We start from the raw sequence: 18801 nt of genomic DNA on the forward strand, positions 1-18801 counted from the left end.
TACTTTATGGTGAATTTACTGTCAAAAGCAAAGAGAAAAACCCAAACGTTTCTAGAGAAAAAGAACAGGGCACGTGGAATGGAAAGTCAAGAGATAACAGCCACGGCCCAGTCAGACAGACAAACACGTGTCAATGAATTCAGGGGGAGATGTTCAACAGCTCTGGTGCTCAAGGCCTGCAAATCAAGGCTACCTACACGTGGATCACAGCCGTCCTGCTGACGAAAATGAGAGCTGGGCGAGAGGATTGCAGAGTGCCCACGTGCCAGGAGTATGGCTCCACTAAAGCCAGGTCCCCTCCGGAGACCCCGGAGGCTCCCGGTCCCCCTCCTGGCTATTCCACTCTCCAGACACCCACAGAACACAGCCCCCCGCATATGCACATTCTCAGGAGCCCACAGGGAAGAGAACATCCCCCGTTCATTACATTAGCAAGAACCCTGGAAACATCCCAAGAACGCCTGGATTAACTTTGATAGGGTCTGGATTTGAAGTTTTATCTGGGAGTTGTAACAACCCTGATGACCATCACAGTGAGGGTCTTTGAGCAACTGGGCAATTTGAGCAATTCGCTCACTCTTGTAGGTGCTGAAAGATCACCCCGAATGTGATACTTTCTACATATTTGTCCAGCACCATATATACCACGTGTAAAAAGACTCTGGGCCAAAATAATAGTTATTACTGTATATAATTATACGTATAATGATTAATATCTCCAGGTTGTAGAGTGATGATTATTTCCAACAAAGGGAAGGGAAACAGGGAAAGTAGGGAACACAGAGATCATGGTTACTGACTAGTTCTGAGATGAAGCTTATCACTTTTATTTCAAACAACTAATTAAAAAACAAAAAAGGTTAGCCCACGGCCTAAGGACAAGCGTGTATCCCGACCTGGGGCAGCCTTGCTCCAACCCACCATACGCCCTAGTGGTAGCTGCTGCGTTTGGGGGTTTTCATTTCTGTTTTGTTTTTTGTTTTTTTAATGGGGATGGGGAGGAAGGAATGGAGTGCAAGACGTTCCAGGGACCGGTGGGGAGTCGCGGCACTGCTACCGCAACGCCAGGCGGGCCACAGGATGGTTCTCCCGGCGGCCCGCCAGCGCAAAGGTCTTCGGGAACCGGGCACCTCCGCTGGAACGCAGCAGAGATTCTGGGACCGAGGACAGCAACGTGACCGGCGTCGTGGCCAGCGCCCGCGCTTTGCGCACCGAGGACAGCGACGTGGCCAGCGCCCGCGCTTTGCGCACCGAGGACAGCGACGTGGCCAGCGCCCGCGCTTTGCGCACCGAGGACAGCGATGTGGCCAGCGGACGCGCTTTGCGCACCGAGGACAGCGACGTGGCCAGTGCCCGCGCTTTGCGCACCGAGGACAGCGCCGTGGCCAGCGGACGCGCTTTGCGCACCGAGGACAGCGACGTGGCCAGCGCCCGCGCTTTGCGCACCGAGGACAGCGACGTGGCCAGCGATCGCGCTTTGCGCACCGAGGACAGCGACGTGGCCAGTGCCCGCGCTTTGCGCACCGAGGACAGCGCAGTGCCGTGGCCCGCGCCCACGGCTTTGCGCACCGTGGACAGCGCCGGAGGCCCAGCCTCACAGCAGGTGCAGCGGGAGTCGGGGCTGCACCCCCAATTGCGCGCTAAGGGGCGCTCGAGCGCACGCGCGCACCGGACCGGCGCAAGGCGGTGCGCTCGGCGACCGCAAGAGGGCGCGCACGGGCCACGCCCCCCCCCACGTCAAAGACCCTCCCCCAAGCGCGTCCCCCCCAAAAGGCGGCCACTTCCGGCCCGGTGCGGAGCGTTCCCGGGGGCTCGCCGCAACCGCGGACTCCGCGCGCGCGGCCGACCCCCGCCGCCGCCTGCACGGGCAGTTGCCATCGGCCTCGCGCCCACGATCCAGCGGCCCGTCCACCACCTCCGCCGGGCAGATCACCCCGGCCCCCGGCCACCGCGGGGCCGTGGCCAGCACGCCAGGCCGGCGGCCAGCTCCCGAGGACGGCGCCAAATGGGCCGGGCCGCGCTCGGCGGACCCGCCAGACCGCGCCGGGTCCTGCAGAGCGCGCGCCGCCGCCGCCGCCGCCGCCGCTGCTGCAGCCGCCGCCGCCGCCTCTGCTGCCGCCGCCGCCGCCGCCGCCAGGCCCGCCAGACCTCGCTCGCCGGGCGAGCTCCGCCAGCTCCGCCAGCCCTGAGCGCCCCGCCGGGGCCCCGGAACCTCCAGGCCGCGCTCGCCGGGCTGGGTGGTCCCGACCAGGCTGCGCGCGCCAGGCCCGCCCGCCCGAGCCGCAGTGCGCGCCGAGTCCGCCAGCCCAGGCCCGCCGCGCCCGCGCCGCGCCGGGCCCGCCAGCGCGCGCGCCCCAGACCGGGTTCGCCGGGCCGCGCTGGGTTCTGCAGACTGCGCGCTGGGCCCGCCGCACGGCACGCTGGGTCCGCCAGACCGCGCGCTGGGTCCGCCGCACCGCGCCGGGCCCGCCGTACCCGCCGGACCTCGGGCCCCAGGCCCTGCCGACCGCGCTCTCCAGGCCAGCTCCGCCTGACCGCGCCGCGTTCGCCGGGCCCGCCCGACTGGGCCGCGTTCGCCGAGCCCGCCAGATCGCGCCGAGTCCTCCGGACTGCGCCGCGCCGGGGTTGCCGGACCCGAATCGGCCGGCGGAGTCCTCCCGGCCAGACCTCGAGCACCGCGCCCAGCAGACGGCGCTCTCCAGGCCGGGGCCGCCAGACCGGGCCACACTCTCCGGGCCAGACCTGGCCGGGTCCTACAGACCCAGCGTGCCCGGCCAGCCCGGCCGCGTTCATCGGGCCCCTCCAGGCCCCGCCGTGTCCTCCAGACCGCGCTCTCCAGGCTGGGTCCGCAAGACCCGGCCGAGTTTGTACGCCCCCATCCGACGAGACCGCTCTGGCGGGACCCCACCAGACTAGACGGCACCGGGACCCTCTGGCCGCGCACGCCAAACCCGGTCACCCGGACCAGGCAGCGCGCGCCGAGTCCGCCTGACGCTCTCCAGGCTCGGCCCGTCCGGCCACACCGAGCTCGCCTGGGCCCGCTGGACCCTCCAGTGCTTCCCCGGCGGAGGCGCATCCGCCGGACCGCGGCATCCAGGCCAGGGCCACCCGCCCGCGCCGGGGCCGCCCAAGAGCGCTCGCCAGGCCACACCTTGTGGGCCGTGCTCGTCCGGGTCCGCCAGACCGGACCGCGCTCACCAGTACCCGCCCGTCCCGGCCGCACCGGGTCATCCCAAGCCTGCGTCCCCGAGGGGCGGCCCGGGTGCGCTCGCCCATCTCCAGCGGGCCCGGCCACGCTCTGCGGCTCCGGGCGCGCCGGGTCCTGCCGACCCTGCGCGTCCGACCCGCCAGGCCGCGCTCGCCCGTCCCCACTGGATCCAGCCACGCTGCTCCGCCGCTGCAGCCGCTGCGCCGGGTAGCGCAGACGCAGCGCGCTCACCCGAGCCCGCCTGAGCCCGCGCGAGCCCGCGCGAGCCCACCGCGCTCCGAGCCTAGCCGGCCTCGCCTGCCGCCCTCGGCGGACCCCGGCCGAGCCCAGCCGAGCTCGCGGCAACCCGACCTCGCCGAGGCTGCAGCGCCCGGCTCTCCCCGCGCCGCCCGCCGCCTCCGAGTCTCCGCCGGGCACAGGGGCCGCTCCGTGCAAGGCACCAGGGTGCCAGGCGGCCCCACCACCCACCCCGGACCGCATCGTGTGCTCCAGCCTGCCAGCACGTGCTGTGTCACCACGTTCCAACAGAAGCCTGTCGGCCTGATTTTTCCCTCCAGCTACTGCGTCCTCTTTCTGCTCCTCTTTATAGTAACACTCTATAAAAGAAATTTCTATTCTTGCTACCACCGGCTCCCCCGACCCCCGGAAAGGGACAACTCCCCCCCCCCCCCCAACCCAGCCCCGTGCTGCTCTAGAACTGCCTCAGCTCCAAGTCTTCGCTTTGGTGTCACTCTGCGAGGAGGTCGGGGGGAGAGGCTCTGACCCCCCCACCCGAACACACACCATGAAACCCCAGCACTCCTCACCCCACCCCCACACCCCTTCCCTGATTTTTCTACAGTGTTGGTCACGTCCTAACCCAACTACTATCCGCTGTTGTTTCTGTCTCCAGATGTTAAACTCCAGGAGAAAAGGGATTTTTTTTTCTTTTGGGTCTGTTTTGTGATTGATTCAAGTATTTGTTACAGATAAATAAATGGGCATTAAGTGTTAACTGTATCAAAACATAATTTATATCTTTTAAGAACTGGTTCAACCAAGTAAATGAGAACAAAAGCGTGCTACAATGTCTCGAACTACGCCCATGCAGTTAGATTTTCCAGCTTATGTGCTACAATGAGCCACGGCTGCCAAAGAAACATTTTTTCCTCTGCACAGAAATCTGTGCACGGTACTAATCTGTCTCTCAGTGAGATTTACCAAGGTAAGTTATGGGAAGAGAGACTTTGAGATTTAACAGGCCCTGCCAGAGTATCAGCAGAGACAATAAATGAGACAAAGACATGACTCATACCCCGAATTCAACCAGATCTCATCTTAAATATCCAACAGAAATATATGGCTTTAAGAAAATGAAAGACTAACAGGACTTAAGAAGAAAAGACTTTAAAAAAAAATCTTGAAGCCAGAGGCACAAAATGCAATCCAGGGAGCGGCTGGGATGGCAGCGGCCGATTGTGGGGGCTGCCCACAAGAGTGAGGGCCAGGCTCCTGCAGGCCAAAGAAGCCACTTGGCACAGCACCGGCCTTACAGTTCTCCTCATCCTCCCCAGGTCACCAACCGGAAGCCGCTCCAGTCCCAAGCGTTAGTGGGGACGGTAAGAAGCTCAACTCACACTGCTCCTGGTGGGAGGGCCCCGTGTCCATCCGCCTGGAAACAGGTTTCCCAAGGTGCACAGATTTTTAACCCTCTGACTCATTCCCTGGAAACCAGAGTATTCGTCAGGGCTGCCCAGAGGCACATGAACACGTTCAGTTATTTACACATATTCATGACACTTGAATTCAGAAAGCTGTAACTGACCATCTGATCTCGGCTCAGGACAAAATTAGAACAAGGCAACTACAGGCTTACTACATTTATAAGTTTAATATTAAATTTGTTAAAAAAAATATTGTTGTACTTAAGTTTTCAATGTGAGATCAGACAGCTGAAATACTTAAAAAAGGAAATCAAGTACATAAAATGTATAAATCATTTTAAAACGCAGGGATACTTCCACTAGGTTGTAAATGGAACCAAATGTTGTTCCCAGGCCCCGTAAAAATGTTCAACTCTGCTACATTTACATATGGAACAGCCTCATTTCCCTAAGGAAGAACCAGTGTTGTTGTTGTTGTTGTTTTGTGTGTGTGTGTGTGTGTGTAAGTCAAAATGATGCAATACGGCTTGAACCAAAGCTGACGTCTGAAAAATCATTTCTAAGTGTGAAAATGGCCCTTGGGCACTATGAAACTCACATCAACAATTATCTTCCCAAAGGGTTCTCTAGAAAACCATCTTCCTTTTTGTAAGCAACAGACAAATGCGCCCGTTTCCAGGCTCCTTGCTGGCACTCTATGATTCAACCATTTCCACTTCTGCTGATTTGATGAAAGAGAAATGAGATGGCACATTTCTTAGGCGTTGCGCCTGGGTACTGCCGGCGTAGCAACGGCCATCTGGATCACCTCCTCTGTGACCTTTAACCTATTCCTCCTGTGCTGTTTGTCTTTCTTATCATTTATTCAGAGACACTCTCAGCTCTCCCGAATCCAGTTATATATTTTACTTGCTAGGGTCCTCCCCCACCCAATGTTCTATTATCTTTTTTGGCTCTTTTCTGTTTGCTATTTGGGGGTTGGGGGGGCCTGACCCCCAATAGTGCAGTTGCGCCTGGAGGACTAACTTGGTGCCCTGACTTCGGCCTATGCTCCAGGCCTCTGCGCACTCTCTGGGCCTTAGAGTTCCTCTTGAACTCGAATTGCTCCCCAAGTTCTGTGTTAGGCTTCCACAGGGAGGGCTAACCTTGTTTCTTACTAAAGGGTCTAATTACAACCAGTTTTTGTCGTTTTTCCTCCACGTTCACTGTCACGTATTTTGAGATCTCTGTTCGATCCTCAGTTCCCCTCTTCTGCTAAGAGTCTGTTCTTTGTGAATGTTCTCAGAACACACCCCACCCTACCCTTCCCCCCCCCCACACACACACCCGTCTTTCTAGCAAGTTCATGAGAAGTTTCAGCTGCCTTCTCAGAATCAGGAGTTCAGATTTCCCATCTCAGTTCCCATTTTAGCTCTGCCCCGTCTGGTGTGACCCAGTGACTCACAACACACAGCCCTGGAGAAGAACCCGGACTCTGGAGTCGGCACCTCAGTACCCAAAGCCTTAACCACGCCACCGCCCCTGGCAAAGCCGCAGACCCTCGGAAGACAAGGGGAAATGGGATCTCCGAGTTCCGAAGTGGCTGAATGAATTTAAACAGCGCCAAAGCAGAACACCTGGCACAGAAGTGCATGACAAATCTCGTTATTAAGTTACAAAACTAAATTTACAGTAACAAATTTGGTGCTTTTGCTGGAGAGCAGAAACCGGCCCAAGTAGGGGACCCAGGCAGGCTCTCAGTGTGATGCTGATGTCTGGCTCTTGCGGGCTTTGCTGCTCTCCTGAGTGACAGCGGAAGGTCAGAGGTCAGAGCGCGTTCTCGCAGACCACCCTTCTCTCCCCATTCGGGAGGTCGGATGCTTGGGGGAAGTATCCGCCACATGCATCTTTGAGTAAAAATCAGACTGGACTGACAGTGCTGGCTTCCAGCCTCACCCAGGACTCAGCCCGTGACTTGGCGTTTAACTCCTCTGGTTAGCTCTCTGCCTCTACCCTTTCTCCATCCTCTCCCGACCCACCCGCGGGACTCAGGCTTCCAGAAACCAGTCTGGACACGCAATGACCCTCCCAGGACCTATCAAGCATGAACCCCTGAAGGGTGACCCACGTCCATCAACTCCACGAACTGGCTTTCCACGCCGACTGGTTGGTCCCCGCAACTGTCTGTCTGGGGGGCCCTGGGGGCCTCACCGCCCAGGCTCCACAACCCCACACCGGCCACTCCCGGCACCCACAAGAAGACTCGCTTTTCATCAGAAAATATTATCAAAGTCGACAAGGAAACCAAGGAGAAAATGACTTTTCCTTTTCCTGAAAACCGGAGTGAAGACTGCCAACAAGCCTCTTGCGGCCTCGCTCTGAGGATTGTCGAAAAGATCCCAACCAGGAAACTGGCGATCTCATTTGCAAAGTTTCTCAGAATCATAAAACATGTCTGAGCCGAGAGTTCAGCGCACCTGCCGCTTCCTCGGATGGCTACCCGGGGCCTCAAATCCGTCTGGCCACCTTCACCCGTCTAGACAGGGCTCTCTCGGGGCGGGCGGAAAACCAAACAGGAGTTCGGCCCGCAGACCTCCCGGGCCCGACTCCGAGGAGGCGAAACCCGACTTTTCTAAAAAGCCCTTTGAACCGTGAGCTCAGGAATTCCCACTCGGAACTGTGGCCTCGCTGCCCATCGGCGGCTGCTGAGCCCCTGGGCTCCCTGTATGCCCTCCCAGCGCCATGCCATTGGCCTGGCCGTGGGGGGGTGGGGGGGAACGGCCCGCAGCCGCCCTGCTGCTCCCTTGCAGGCCTAGAGGTAACACTGAGCAGAGCTGCGGGGGGAACGGGGCCCAAGTGGGGGTGAACATGAGAGCAACACACAGGGAGGGCTGAAGAGCCACGGGAGAAGAACACAGCCCTGTGGGGTTGTACCCTGCCGAAACTTCCAGAGCCCCAGAAATGGGAGGAATGGTTCTGGGGCTGCCGGGGGCGGCCTGAGCACCCCTGTTCCGGAGGTCTTCCAGGGAGGTGGGTTCAGACCTCACGTGGGATATTTTGAAATATTTCCAGGTGCACCAACGTGTCTCGGGGACCTTGCGCCAGACACGTCCCTGTCCACAGAGCCAGGGGGTCACGGGGCGAAGCCGGGCTGCCTGGGTACTCTGACTCACCCACGGAGCGGTAGGTCTTTGTCTTCCAGTTATACATACAAATGGCACTGGAGGAGCCGCACTGGGCAATGTTCACATTTCCGCAGACGCTGATCTTATAAAGTATGTTATTTTTGGTATCAACAGCTTCCCACGTAGCACTAGAAAGGAAGAAAAACAATTTGTCACTGTCATTGATCCGCCAATAATTAAGCTTCTCTCCAGTTTTACATTCGAGCCACATTAGCTTAAGACTCCCACAGCCTAGAAGACACACGCTCATCAGCCAAAAATACTAAAGTCGAAGGATGTTACGTGGGATGGGGGCCAGGACCGCCAAACCACTAAATACCGCCTCACTCTGGTTCAATCCGCCCCGAAGCCGCCTCGGGACTCCATGGTCATCAAAATACTTATAAGTCCATGGTGAAGGTTAAGAATATCAATTCAGATAAGTAACTGCCCGGGAGCCATGTTGAAGAGCGGACACCTTCCTCAGTGAAGGTGAGGGACGACCTTCCCATCACACTGGACGCTCCAATGCCAGGGAACTGCTTTCAACCTGGGGAGTGTGTTTTAGAAACTTTGAAATATTTTGAAACCATGGTTCGAAAGAAAGTTCCGCTTCCCACTTTCACCTCCAAAGAGACAGTTCAGAGGCCCAGGAGTCAAATACCTGATTCAACATCCGACGGACTTGAAACGGACCCGCTACCCGGAGCCTCTCGCAGGCCTCGCAACCCACTGCCCGCTCAGACCTTTGGCAAGGCAGACCCGGATTACTCATTAATGGGCCGAACTGCGAGCTTGGGGTAGAATAATGGCCCCTCCTGACCAAACAATGATTCCCAATTCCTCCTTTTTCCCAGGGAGCAATGTGTCTGGTCTGGTTTTACAAACAAAATGGGGCTCGCTTCCTCCTCGGCAAGGGCAGAGACTTTGAAAAAGGAGGCGAGAGGCTCAAAAGAGCCATTTGCGAGACGCGAAGCCGATGGCGTATCAATTCCACAGTCTTGCTGAAAGGAAGATTGATTGAATGAGAATTGCGGGGGTGAGCTCCACCCGGCCTTGTGGGGAGTCTGGGGAGCAAGGGGAGGCCCTGGAGTCTCTAAGCCCTGAGACAAAGCACATGTTTCAAGGGTCCATCTGTAGAAGCAACAGCGCACATCCCAGAGCCACATGGACAAGCCCACCCCCTCCTTGTCCGGAACAATCTCCTGCAGTCGCCCCCAGGAGTGGAGGGGTCGCAGACAAGGAGCTGGAGTCTAGGGCGGCAAATCCCCCCTGCTGAAGCTGAGCACAGAGCAGCAGGACAGAATGCTCCCCGGGGAGAAACCTGAAAAACAGGCCGGCCGGGGCCACTTCCTGACCGTGGGGTGACTCCAGGCTCACCCCAGGCTGAAGGCAGCTGCCACGGAACCCACTGCCTCCTCCCCCTCCCGTAACACCTTCGCCTTCTCCCCCAGGGCTGGTCAGGAGGGGTAATGAGCTGAGAAAAGCGGGGAGTGGATTAGCGGGCACGGGCAGGGGTGAGGGTCTGGCTCCCGGACCTTCATTAACCTTTCCTTCGGGCCTCCAGTCTCCAGCGTTTCCGCCAGCCGGGGCACAAAGGGGCCTGGGGGGGTGGGGCGGGGAGGGCTGTTTTCTCCCGGGCAGGTGAGGAAACCTGCAGGCAAACAAATCCCCAGACAGCCCTCCTCCCGAGCGGGGCGCTGACAAAGCAGAAACAGCTGCCGCAGACAGAGATAGGAAATGAAGGGGACTCATCGCACTCTTGAATGACAAAAAAAAAAAAAAAAAGAGGACGGACGGGCGGGAAAGCAATCCCAGCAGGGCAGGCCCTCGGCGGCACCCCATGGAAAGGGAGCGGGCTGGAATGTGAGCAGGGAGGCCCACTCGGCCAGTCCCGAGGTCCACCCGGCAGGCTGAGTGGGGGGCAGGGTGGGACACTCGCCATGTGCCTTTCTTAAAACTTTGATGCAAGCGCCTTTTTTTTGTTTGTTTTTTACTTGCAGACTACTTAGCGAGGCTCTTCTATTAATTACCGCTCATTAGAGGGGCATACTCATCCCGTGTTCAGGAGCTAGGACTAATTTTTTGTCCTTTTTTTTTTCCCCCAGGATATGGAGGCATCAAATGGAAAACCTCGGCATTGCATGTTCCAGTTCTAAGCAGAGAGAGTCGGATGGAAAGGGATCGGCTGAGAACAGGGCAGCGGGGAAGGATCCACTGTGAGCAGCTGTGCAGTACCTGACGCTAAGCTTGCCTACAGCAAAGGAAGGAAGGAAGGAAGGGAGGGAGGGAGGGAGGGAGGAAGGAAGGAAGGAAGGAAGGAAGGAAGGAAGGAAGGAAGGAAGGAAGGAAGGAAGGGCGGGCCCGGGGAAGTGGAGGACCACGGGGAAAGTGTGTGTGAGGGGAGCAGGAAACAGAGATGGGGGAGACGGGGGACACGCTGTCCTGATTTTCTTTCTGTTAATCAGAAAGGCCCTGCGGGGAGGAAATCTGGCTTGATGCGAGAGTGTATTCCTCTTCTTTCCTGACATTTCATATTCTGTTGTCAAGATTGATCCAGGTGGCCCCGGAGAAGGAAGGGCTCGGGGGCCCGCGCCTGCCTTGCAAGCACCTGGGCCTGAGTTCCAATCCCCTGTGTCTCTCGTGTGTTCAGTGTGAGCCTGCCGGCAATGAAAACCATTTCCTGCCGCACCACGGGGTGCGAGGGGCCCTGTGTGAGGGAGCCCCGCGACTAAAGCCTGGTGAACCCTGTGAACCCTCCTGAACACCATGACGGCAGTGACCGTGATGGGAAGGGAAAGGAAGGGCAGGGCAGGGAAGGGGGATGAGGGAGTTAAAGAAACAAAACTGAAAAGCCTCGGCGGGGCGACGAGGGCCCTGGAGTCGGGGCCGCGCTCCTCCTCAAGAGGGCTGATCCCGGCCTTCATTGTCACTCACAAAAGCGAATGCTGCTGAGCAGCTGGGGGACGGGACCAGAGTCACATTTTCAAACAGAAGAGCCGGTCGCCTGTTTCCGGACGCCTCTCCCGAGACATCTGCAGGCCATCCACACTTGAGACATTCAGATTCCAACGGACACGGGGCGGCTTTGAAACAAAGAAAAGGGCCTGACGGCTGGATCACCAGGCACCCAGGAATCCGTGTTCAGCTGAAATCATCTTTTTTGATTATTCATGAAGACTTGCGAGCACAAGGCCCTTAGCTCCCGCCGTTCCCGGCATCAGCCAGGCACACTTACACTCGCAAATATATATATATTTTTTTAAGCAAAAAAAAAAAAACTTTTTAAAGGCGACTCCATCATAAACTTGAAAGTCACGTCAAATATCGGAGAGTACCCTTTCAGAAAATTACACATTCACAGGGAGCCGACTCCAGGCTCTCCCAGATGAAAGGACAGGCCACCAGCGAGGCCTCGGCTGAAATCACTCGCTCCCGACTGACAGTGCCGTTTAACAGCGCCGTGATCACATGAGGCAACCAGAGAACGGTTGCAGAAGCGATGAAAGTATTATAAACGGAATAAATTTCATTATATCTTTGAGGAATAATAAATTTTTGCCCAAAAGCTTGTCCACCAGAAAATCCTCTACCCACCCAAAGCAAGCAAGCCTGGTCAAACGCAGGAAACCCCCCAACAGTGGCCCGCAGAACAACTAAGCGGAGAAGCCTGCTGTTCTAGAAGGCTTGCTCTGACCCTGGGAAAGATAGAGGAGGGGGAAACAGGAGGGGAGAGAGACCTAGAGAGAGAGAGAGGGAGAGAGGGAGAGACAAGAGCGGGAGAGAGGAGAGACAGAGAGGAGAGGGGGGGAGGCCGAGGGAGGGAGGGAGAGACCGCATAGCCTCTCAAAGAGCCAACTCAGCTTTTTAATAGTCAAGTTTTTAACTTTACCAAGAAACAAACCTCCAAGAGGGGCTATTTGCAAGCTATGTGGAAATGTAGACTCCACAAACACACACGTGTTTCACATAAATTTCCTGACAGACACGTCCTGCGGCCAGGCAGGTGGGAGCCCAAAGGCCATTTCCCTGGAGCTCTCCCGGGGCCTTTCCAGAGCCAAAGGGCCTGGGTCCCAGCCCGCCCCACCTGTGGGAAGAGCCAGGGCCCAGGACGCAGATGGACAAAGAGAAGCCTGGCCGGAAACCCTGCCCAGGGTCCCAGTCCTGCAACCCTCACTCAACAGCCCCCCCTCCACCCCCCCCCCACCCCAGCTGCTCCCCTGCACAGCCCAGGGTGAGAACTCCCAGGCTCTGAAATGAGCCAAAAGCATGCACCCGCCCCCCCCCACCCCTGCCCTCCGTCCTTGAGGGCCGAGTGCCCGCCCACTCCCAAACAAAGCAACCCCAGCCCGACCCCAGCGAGCAGGCCCGCCAAGTCCTCTGGGCCATGTGGGTGGTCCCGCTGAGCCCCTAACTCTGCCGCCACCCTGCAGGGGTCCTTCCCATCCTGGGTGCTGCATCCGCTTCACGTCTATTGCCCCCTGGACAGGAGGCACCCCTGTCTCGAGAACAAGGCCCGTGGGCACCGAGGGGCGGGCGCCACTGCCAAAGAGAGGCTGGGTTAGCAGGGTGCGGGGGTTCAGGGCTGAGGGGTCGAAGATGTCTGGGCCCCACGCCACCCATCGCAGGGACAAGGCCAGGGGCAAGGCCAGGCCGACAGGGCCCCAAGGGCAACTGCCTCATTGATTTTCAATCCTTAAGTTTCTTTTTAACTTTTCAGAAAATATTTGGTTTCCACTACAGTCCTGAAACTTAACTCTCTCTCTCTCTCTCTCTCTCTCTCTCTCTCTCTCTCTCTCTCTCTCTCTCTCTCTCTCAGCGGGCCCTCCCATCAGGAGCTGTGTGGCAGAAAGAACTCAGAGCAGATGGGGGTGCAGCAGCCTCAGCGGCCTCCTCCCCAGCCCCCAATCTCACCCTCTGGTGGCCCCTCGCCTCCCCAGTTCTGCATTCTCTCTCATGCAGTGTGAGAGGCACCCCTCCGGCATGGCCGCCCCACCCCACAGAGCCACTGCTGCTCCCGTCTCTCTCCGCTCCCACCCACACCACCCCCAAAAGGGCTCCTTGCCTCGGCACTGCCTTCTGGAACCCCCTTGTCGAGAGGGACCTCACAAGGGGGGGGGGGGAGCGCCACGTGGCACCCTTGCACCCTGCAGGCGGGGGCAGGAGCCCAGCGTGGGGGCCCCCAGGAGCCCGGGATGCCAGAGGCTAGAGGCGGCCCAGCACTGAGCAGGCCCGAGACCCCCGTGGCTGCTCTGGGGAGCAGGGCTGGGTGCAGGCCCACATCTGTCCGGGGCACACGGCTCCCATTTTAACCTCCCTGGGCTTAAATTTCATAATCTCCTGAAAGGTGTTGGCAGATGACCAGCAGGAGGAGGCAGGCACACAAGTAGTGTTCTGTGAGCCACCCTGCGGGGACCCCACATTCTCAGCCCCCACAGCCCGGGGAGCGGGGCCCGGGGGCCACACCCCGGCCCTCGGAGCCTGGAAGAGGAACAGCAGTGGCAGCCCTGGAGTCTGCTCCAGAAAGGGAGAAGTTAGGAGCGGGGGAGGAAGCGCTTGCTGGCCTCCCTGACACCTCCGAGCCGGACCCACAAGCCCCATGGCCTTTTGCGAAACCGCTCAGGGAGTTTCTTCAGGGCTAACTCCACACACATCTGGGGCCGAGGGGCAGAGCACGTGCTTTGTGTGTGCCAAGCCCTGGGTTCCATCCTGGCTCCGCGGTAGACACCATGGACAGGAAGGGGAGGGGGGGCGAGTAGCGAGACCCGACAGTGGATGTCCACACCAGGGCTGACTTTAACGCTCAACGTGGGATGGACCGTCCGCCCAGTCTCTCAGAGGAAAAAGCCCAACTCGAAAAACCAGGCTTCTTCCCGCCAAGACAAAGGGTTCCAGGAACCCTCGCTGAGTCCCCCACACCCTCTCCCCCTGGGCCACGTCACTTTCCTCTCTTTAATTTCATCTCTGCTCCCCCCTTCCCCAGGAGTCTGGGGGTTCCGGCCCTGGCCGCGAGCTGGGAGAGATTATTATTCCGCTGGCCTTCACTCATGGGGCCACGTAGCAAGATGGGGGTGGGGGGAACAATGGACTCGGTAATAAAATAAGCAGATGTGAGTCTATCATTTGGCTTCCTTTAAAAAAAAAAGAAAGAAAAAGAAAACCCACCCGGTTGGTGATATACGAGCTGAAATCGCAGAGCAAGATACAGCTCACGGTCACTGGCTCGAGGAATGTTTTTCTGAACCTAGAGTGAGCCCCAAATCGAAGCTTTGGAGACGAGGGAGATGCAAAGTCTTTCCAGCCTGCGCATCAGAAACGGTTTTCCTGCCTTCGGCCGGCCTCCAAGTCCTCTCACGGAATGTTAAAGCAATCACTTGGCGCACGGCTACCCCTTGTCATTATCAGACAGTTTCTCAACTCCTACATCCAGCCCACTAACCTTCCAAACTCTGCAACGGTCTCAGAAATGAGCGGGGGCAGAGGAGGGGGGTGCGGGGACCGGGGGGAGGGGGGGTGGGAAGGGGCCGCATCCAAAGTGGACGTTTGCAGCAGAGTCACGCACAAGACACGAAGCCTGGGTCTAGCCCGGGCCGATCCCCAAGCCCCGTGCCCGGCCAGGGGTCACTGGCGTTTGGCATGGCCCAGCCCAGCCTATAGAGGAAGCACTTCACTTCCGACGCTAACAGTTCTGCCAGGCTGTGGACAGAGATAAAGGCACCCGGGGGAAGGGGGCAGAGGAGAGGAGGACTATGAGCCAGAGGACGGCCGGGGCAGGGGGATGCTAGAGACTCCCTATCAGCCACCTCTGGGCTGGCCAAGGTCCCCTCAAGGCTGTTCTACCCAGCTCTCTATGTGGAAGTGAAGTCGGGGGAGGGGGGTGGCCCTGACCCCCTCCCCACGCTGACCAGCTGTGCAGGGCACAATCTCTCTGAGCCCCCACTTCCTCATCCCCGAAACACAGCCCCCCCCATGAGGTCAGCGTGTGGAAAATCAAGGCAGGAACAGTGTGCGAGCAACGTGGCAGAGGCTTCCTGGGGCCCTCAGGGGGGGATTCGGCCAGCACAGCCGCAGGGTCTCGGAGAGGGCCACCACAGGGTGAGGGAGGAGAGAGGAGAAAGGGGCGTGAGCATGGAGCTGGAGCCTGGAGAAAAGTCAAAGCTGGGGGCCCAGGGCACGTGCACACACGTGCACACACGCACACACAACACACACACCCCTGCCTCCAGGCCTGAAATCTGACAGCCAGAAGCTGCGGGCAGGGGCAGGAAGGGAAGGACATCGCCTCGGGAGGGGACACAGAGCCCCAGGGCGCGTGGCTTGCACACCACCCAGCTTCTGCCTGGGCTGGGCGGGTGCACCCAGGGCGAGCCCCTCTCCTTTCCGCCCCGAGGCCCTGTTCTGTTGCTTTCTTTCCAAACCAGGCTTCTTCTCACCATCTTCAAGTCAGGGTCAGACAAGCCACCCCCCCCACCCCACCCCACACCAAGATCCCACTTGCAGGCTGTGGCTCCCCTGGAGGGTCTTTCTTTCGAGGTCTGGGAAGATGCAGGTCTCGGCAGAAGGTCCTGGTGCCACCGCGGGGCCGTGCCAGGCGCCCCCACACTTACCTGCGCCACTGACAAACCCGGTGCCCCAACCTCTAGCCAGCCCTGGGCCCGGTGCCGCCCTGCCCCGCCCAAAAGGGCCGGTCCCGCCTCCCCAGGGGCTGAGTAACACCTCAGAGGCAGGCAGGTGGGGTGACTCAGAGGGACACGCCCATGTCGCTTCGAGGAACCCACTCCTCCAGCACCTCCACTCCACCGGGTGGCTTTCCCCGGCTGCCTGCCGGGGGCGTGGGGAAGAGCTCTTGCTTTCAGTACTGCATGGGGCTTCCAAACGGCTAAGTGGCTGACAGGAAGGCTTCTAGAGAGAAGGCGGCCATCAGCCTCACACCTCCAGAGCCGCGGGAGGGGAGGGCTTTCAGGGGCAGAGTGGGCACCCACGGGCTCACATGTGTATGGGTGTGTGTGTGCGCACCTCCAGAGCCGGGTTGGCGGGGGGGTTGTTTCAGGGGCAGAGTGGGCGCCCGCGGGCTCACATGTGTTTGAGCACAGCTCTGTGTGTGTGTCTGTGTGAAATGTGTGTGCGCGGGTGTGCAGCTCACACACATTTGACACAGCTCACTTGTGGGCTACCTTTGCGGCTAGCAGAGGTTTGAAACAGCCTGTCTGCTTCTGTTACTCTTGCCACTCCCAGCTCATGTGTCTGTTCTGTGTGTTACTGTTGCAGCTACATGTGTGTCTACTTTTGCGCCCAGAGGCACGAAGACTCAAAGGGAGGGGACAGCTCTTTAACCTTCCTCCCCATCTGCCGGCGGACCACAGATTCCCAGGGCCATGGTCCCCGCTGCCACTCTCCGCCCCCCCCCCAGCCCGCCCCCGAAGCGCGGCTGAGAGGGGCGCCACAGCACCCTCCGGAGACCGGGGTGCCTCTGGGAAGACCCAGGGCAGGGCCGCTGGGGATGGGGACAGTGTTCTCAGGAACTGCAGGAAGACTGGGAGGAGGGTTCCCACCCGGAGACCCCCACCCCCACTCTGGCTCACACAAAGACAAAAATAGGTCTCTGACGCACTGCTCAGGGCACCTCCAAACCCAGCCGCAGCTGCGCCTTCAAGGCCCAGCACAGGAGACCAAGGGAAGAAGAGGCACGTCCCTCCCCGGGCTGCAGGCCTGGCCCTGGCCCCAGAGCCAGCCCCAGGCCCCCCTTCCAGGAAGCCTGTGAGGTCTGAGCAGGGCCGGGGGCCCCTGCTGGCGCCCACACCCCTGCCGAAGCCCGCTGAGCTCCCACAGGAAGACACAAGGAGGTTCTCTGCTCCTCGGGACGGCGGGGCCGCCACAGCCACCGCAGGGAGGAGGGCGAAGCCAAGAAAATCGCAGGAAAGGGCGCAGGGCCCAGGCCCGCCCTGACATATGGCACCTGGCGCCCGCCCAAATCCCACACCTCCTGTCATCAAGCTCCTCGTTGTTTCAGGGGGTTTCAGTTGGGCTTTTCTGCTGCTCACAACTGAAGGAATCCTGAAGGATTCATACCTCAGAACCACAGGCTTCTGGATGAAAAATGGACCAGAGAACCAAGAGTCCAGCGGTTTTCAAACTTTTTTTTTTGTTAACGATCGCAAACGTTGCTTTTCTCCAAAGGGCTCTTGGGAGGAGGGGGCGGGGGGCAGGAGCCGGAGGAAGGAGAAATGTGCCAGGGAGGAGGGCTGGCTCCCAAGGGGCTCACGGCGGCACCCAGGGTGAAGAGGGGCAGGTTCGAGGCCCTGGGGCTGCTCGCAGGCAGACGCGGGTGCCTACGTGCGGCCGCCTCTCCCCGAGCACATGCTGAGCACACAGGAACCAGGACCCGGGGGTCAGCAACGTGCCTGGGCCCCCACCACTCGGACAGACTCCAAGCTGGACAGGATTCCAACGCTCTCCTGAGGAGGAATGTGAGATCCCCAGGAAAGGCGGGAATCCGCCCGGAGCCCGCTGGAGAAGGCGCCCCATGCCTCCAGCTGCAGCCTGAGCGGCCGCCCGTCCCAGGGGTCAGCAGCTGCCCCCAGCAGGAGGAGGGGGGAGAGGAGGACAGTTGGGAGACAGGAAGGCACCTAAGACTCAGAGGCCAGCCAGCCCACCTCCAGCCCACCCTCACCCCCCCCAAAAAAGGGGGAAAAAATTCCTGCCAAGTGCCAACAACTGTGTAGCAGCCCAGCACAGATGCACAACTGCAGCAAACGCCCCGGAGGCCCTGCCCCGTGCTGGGCAATCAGGCACCAAGGGGCACCCGCCCCGTGAAAACGAGATGGGCCCCAGCCAAGAGGGGCCCTGGGCCAGAGGAAGAGACCGTGGGAGCAGGGTGTTGCTCCCCGTCTTCCGAGGCCCCCCGACAGCTGGGGTCCACCCAGAACAGACAGCTGTGCGGAGGCACCAGGCGAGAGCTGGGGGAACGCAACAGAGACGTGGACGGGCTTGGGAACGATGGAATTGCACAACTGGGGGGCGGGGGGGGCACCGCATTCTCCCAGAGCCCCCTCCACGGCAGCAGCCGAGACAATGCAGGCGGCGTCAAGAGCACATTTCCACCAAGAACAGCTGCCGCTCACAGACAAAGACACGACGCAGAACCGCTCCCTGGGTGCCAGGCCCTGTGGCGGGTGGGGCCCTGGCCCGTCCCCCATGCCCCGCGGCGAGAAGACATCCACTCACTGGGGGAGCACTGAGATAGGGGCTGCCAGTCCCACCCCCACCCCAAGAAACAGAAACCAAGGGGTCAGGAGTTGAAAGAACGTGAAGGGCCTAAGAAGGCAAATATTTAGATTGCGAGGCTGAGGGGCCAAACGCGTGGAGAGGGCGGGAAGCCAGGCGCAGGGAACCGGGGCACAAACGTGCCCCACAGGCCAGGATGCCGGAAGTCAGTGTTTGAGACCAATGCTGCGCCCCCTGAAAAGAACGCGCCAAAGCCAAGAGTGGCGTCGACTCAGGAGAAAGAAACCCGCAGCTTCAAATCCATCCCGCCACTGTGCAAAAACCATTTTTCAAAAATCTGAGCTTTCCACTCAAAGCTAGAAAGAGAAGAGTAAGCACTAATAATCACGAAATTAATCACACGTAAGTGGTGACAGAGATGGACGGGCTGTCCAGATCACAAGGGCAGTTCTTTTGAAAAGACTCAAAGAGGCAAACAGCCCCTTAAGAAACGGGACTACGGGGGAAATGCACCCCAAAAACCTCAGAAATTTTTCTTTCCTACATACTGCTACAGAAAATAGGTCTGAAAGTATCCACGTGG

At 59.3% G+C, this 18801-nt stretch overlaps 1 protein-coding gene across 6 annotated transcripts in view; it reads right to left on the bottom strand.

The window, feature by feature from the left end:
- Positions 1–18801, bottom strand: part of IGF2R (insulin like growth factor 2 receptor) — a 68175-nt gene that overhangs the window by 43449 nt on the left and 5925 nt on the right. For all 6 annotated transcript variants that reach the window (XM_056126041.1, XM_056126038.1, XM_056126042.1 and 3 more), the window contains exon 2: positions 8004–8143. In XM_056126041.1, the coding sequence (XP_055982016.1) occupies positions 8004–8143 (140 nt within the window). The remainder of the gene's footprint in view (positions 1–8003; positions 8144–18801) is intronic.

This window comes from Sorex fumeus, unplaced genomic scaffold (assembly GCF_029834395.1).
Source record: "Sorex fumeus unplaced genomic scaffold, SorFum_2.1 ptg000061l, whole genome shotgun sequence".
NCBI lineage: Eukaryota > Metazoa > Chordata > Mammalia > Eulipotyphla > Soricidae > Sorex > Sorex fumeus.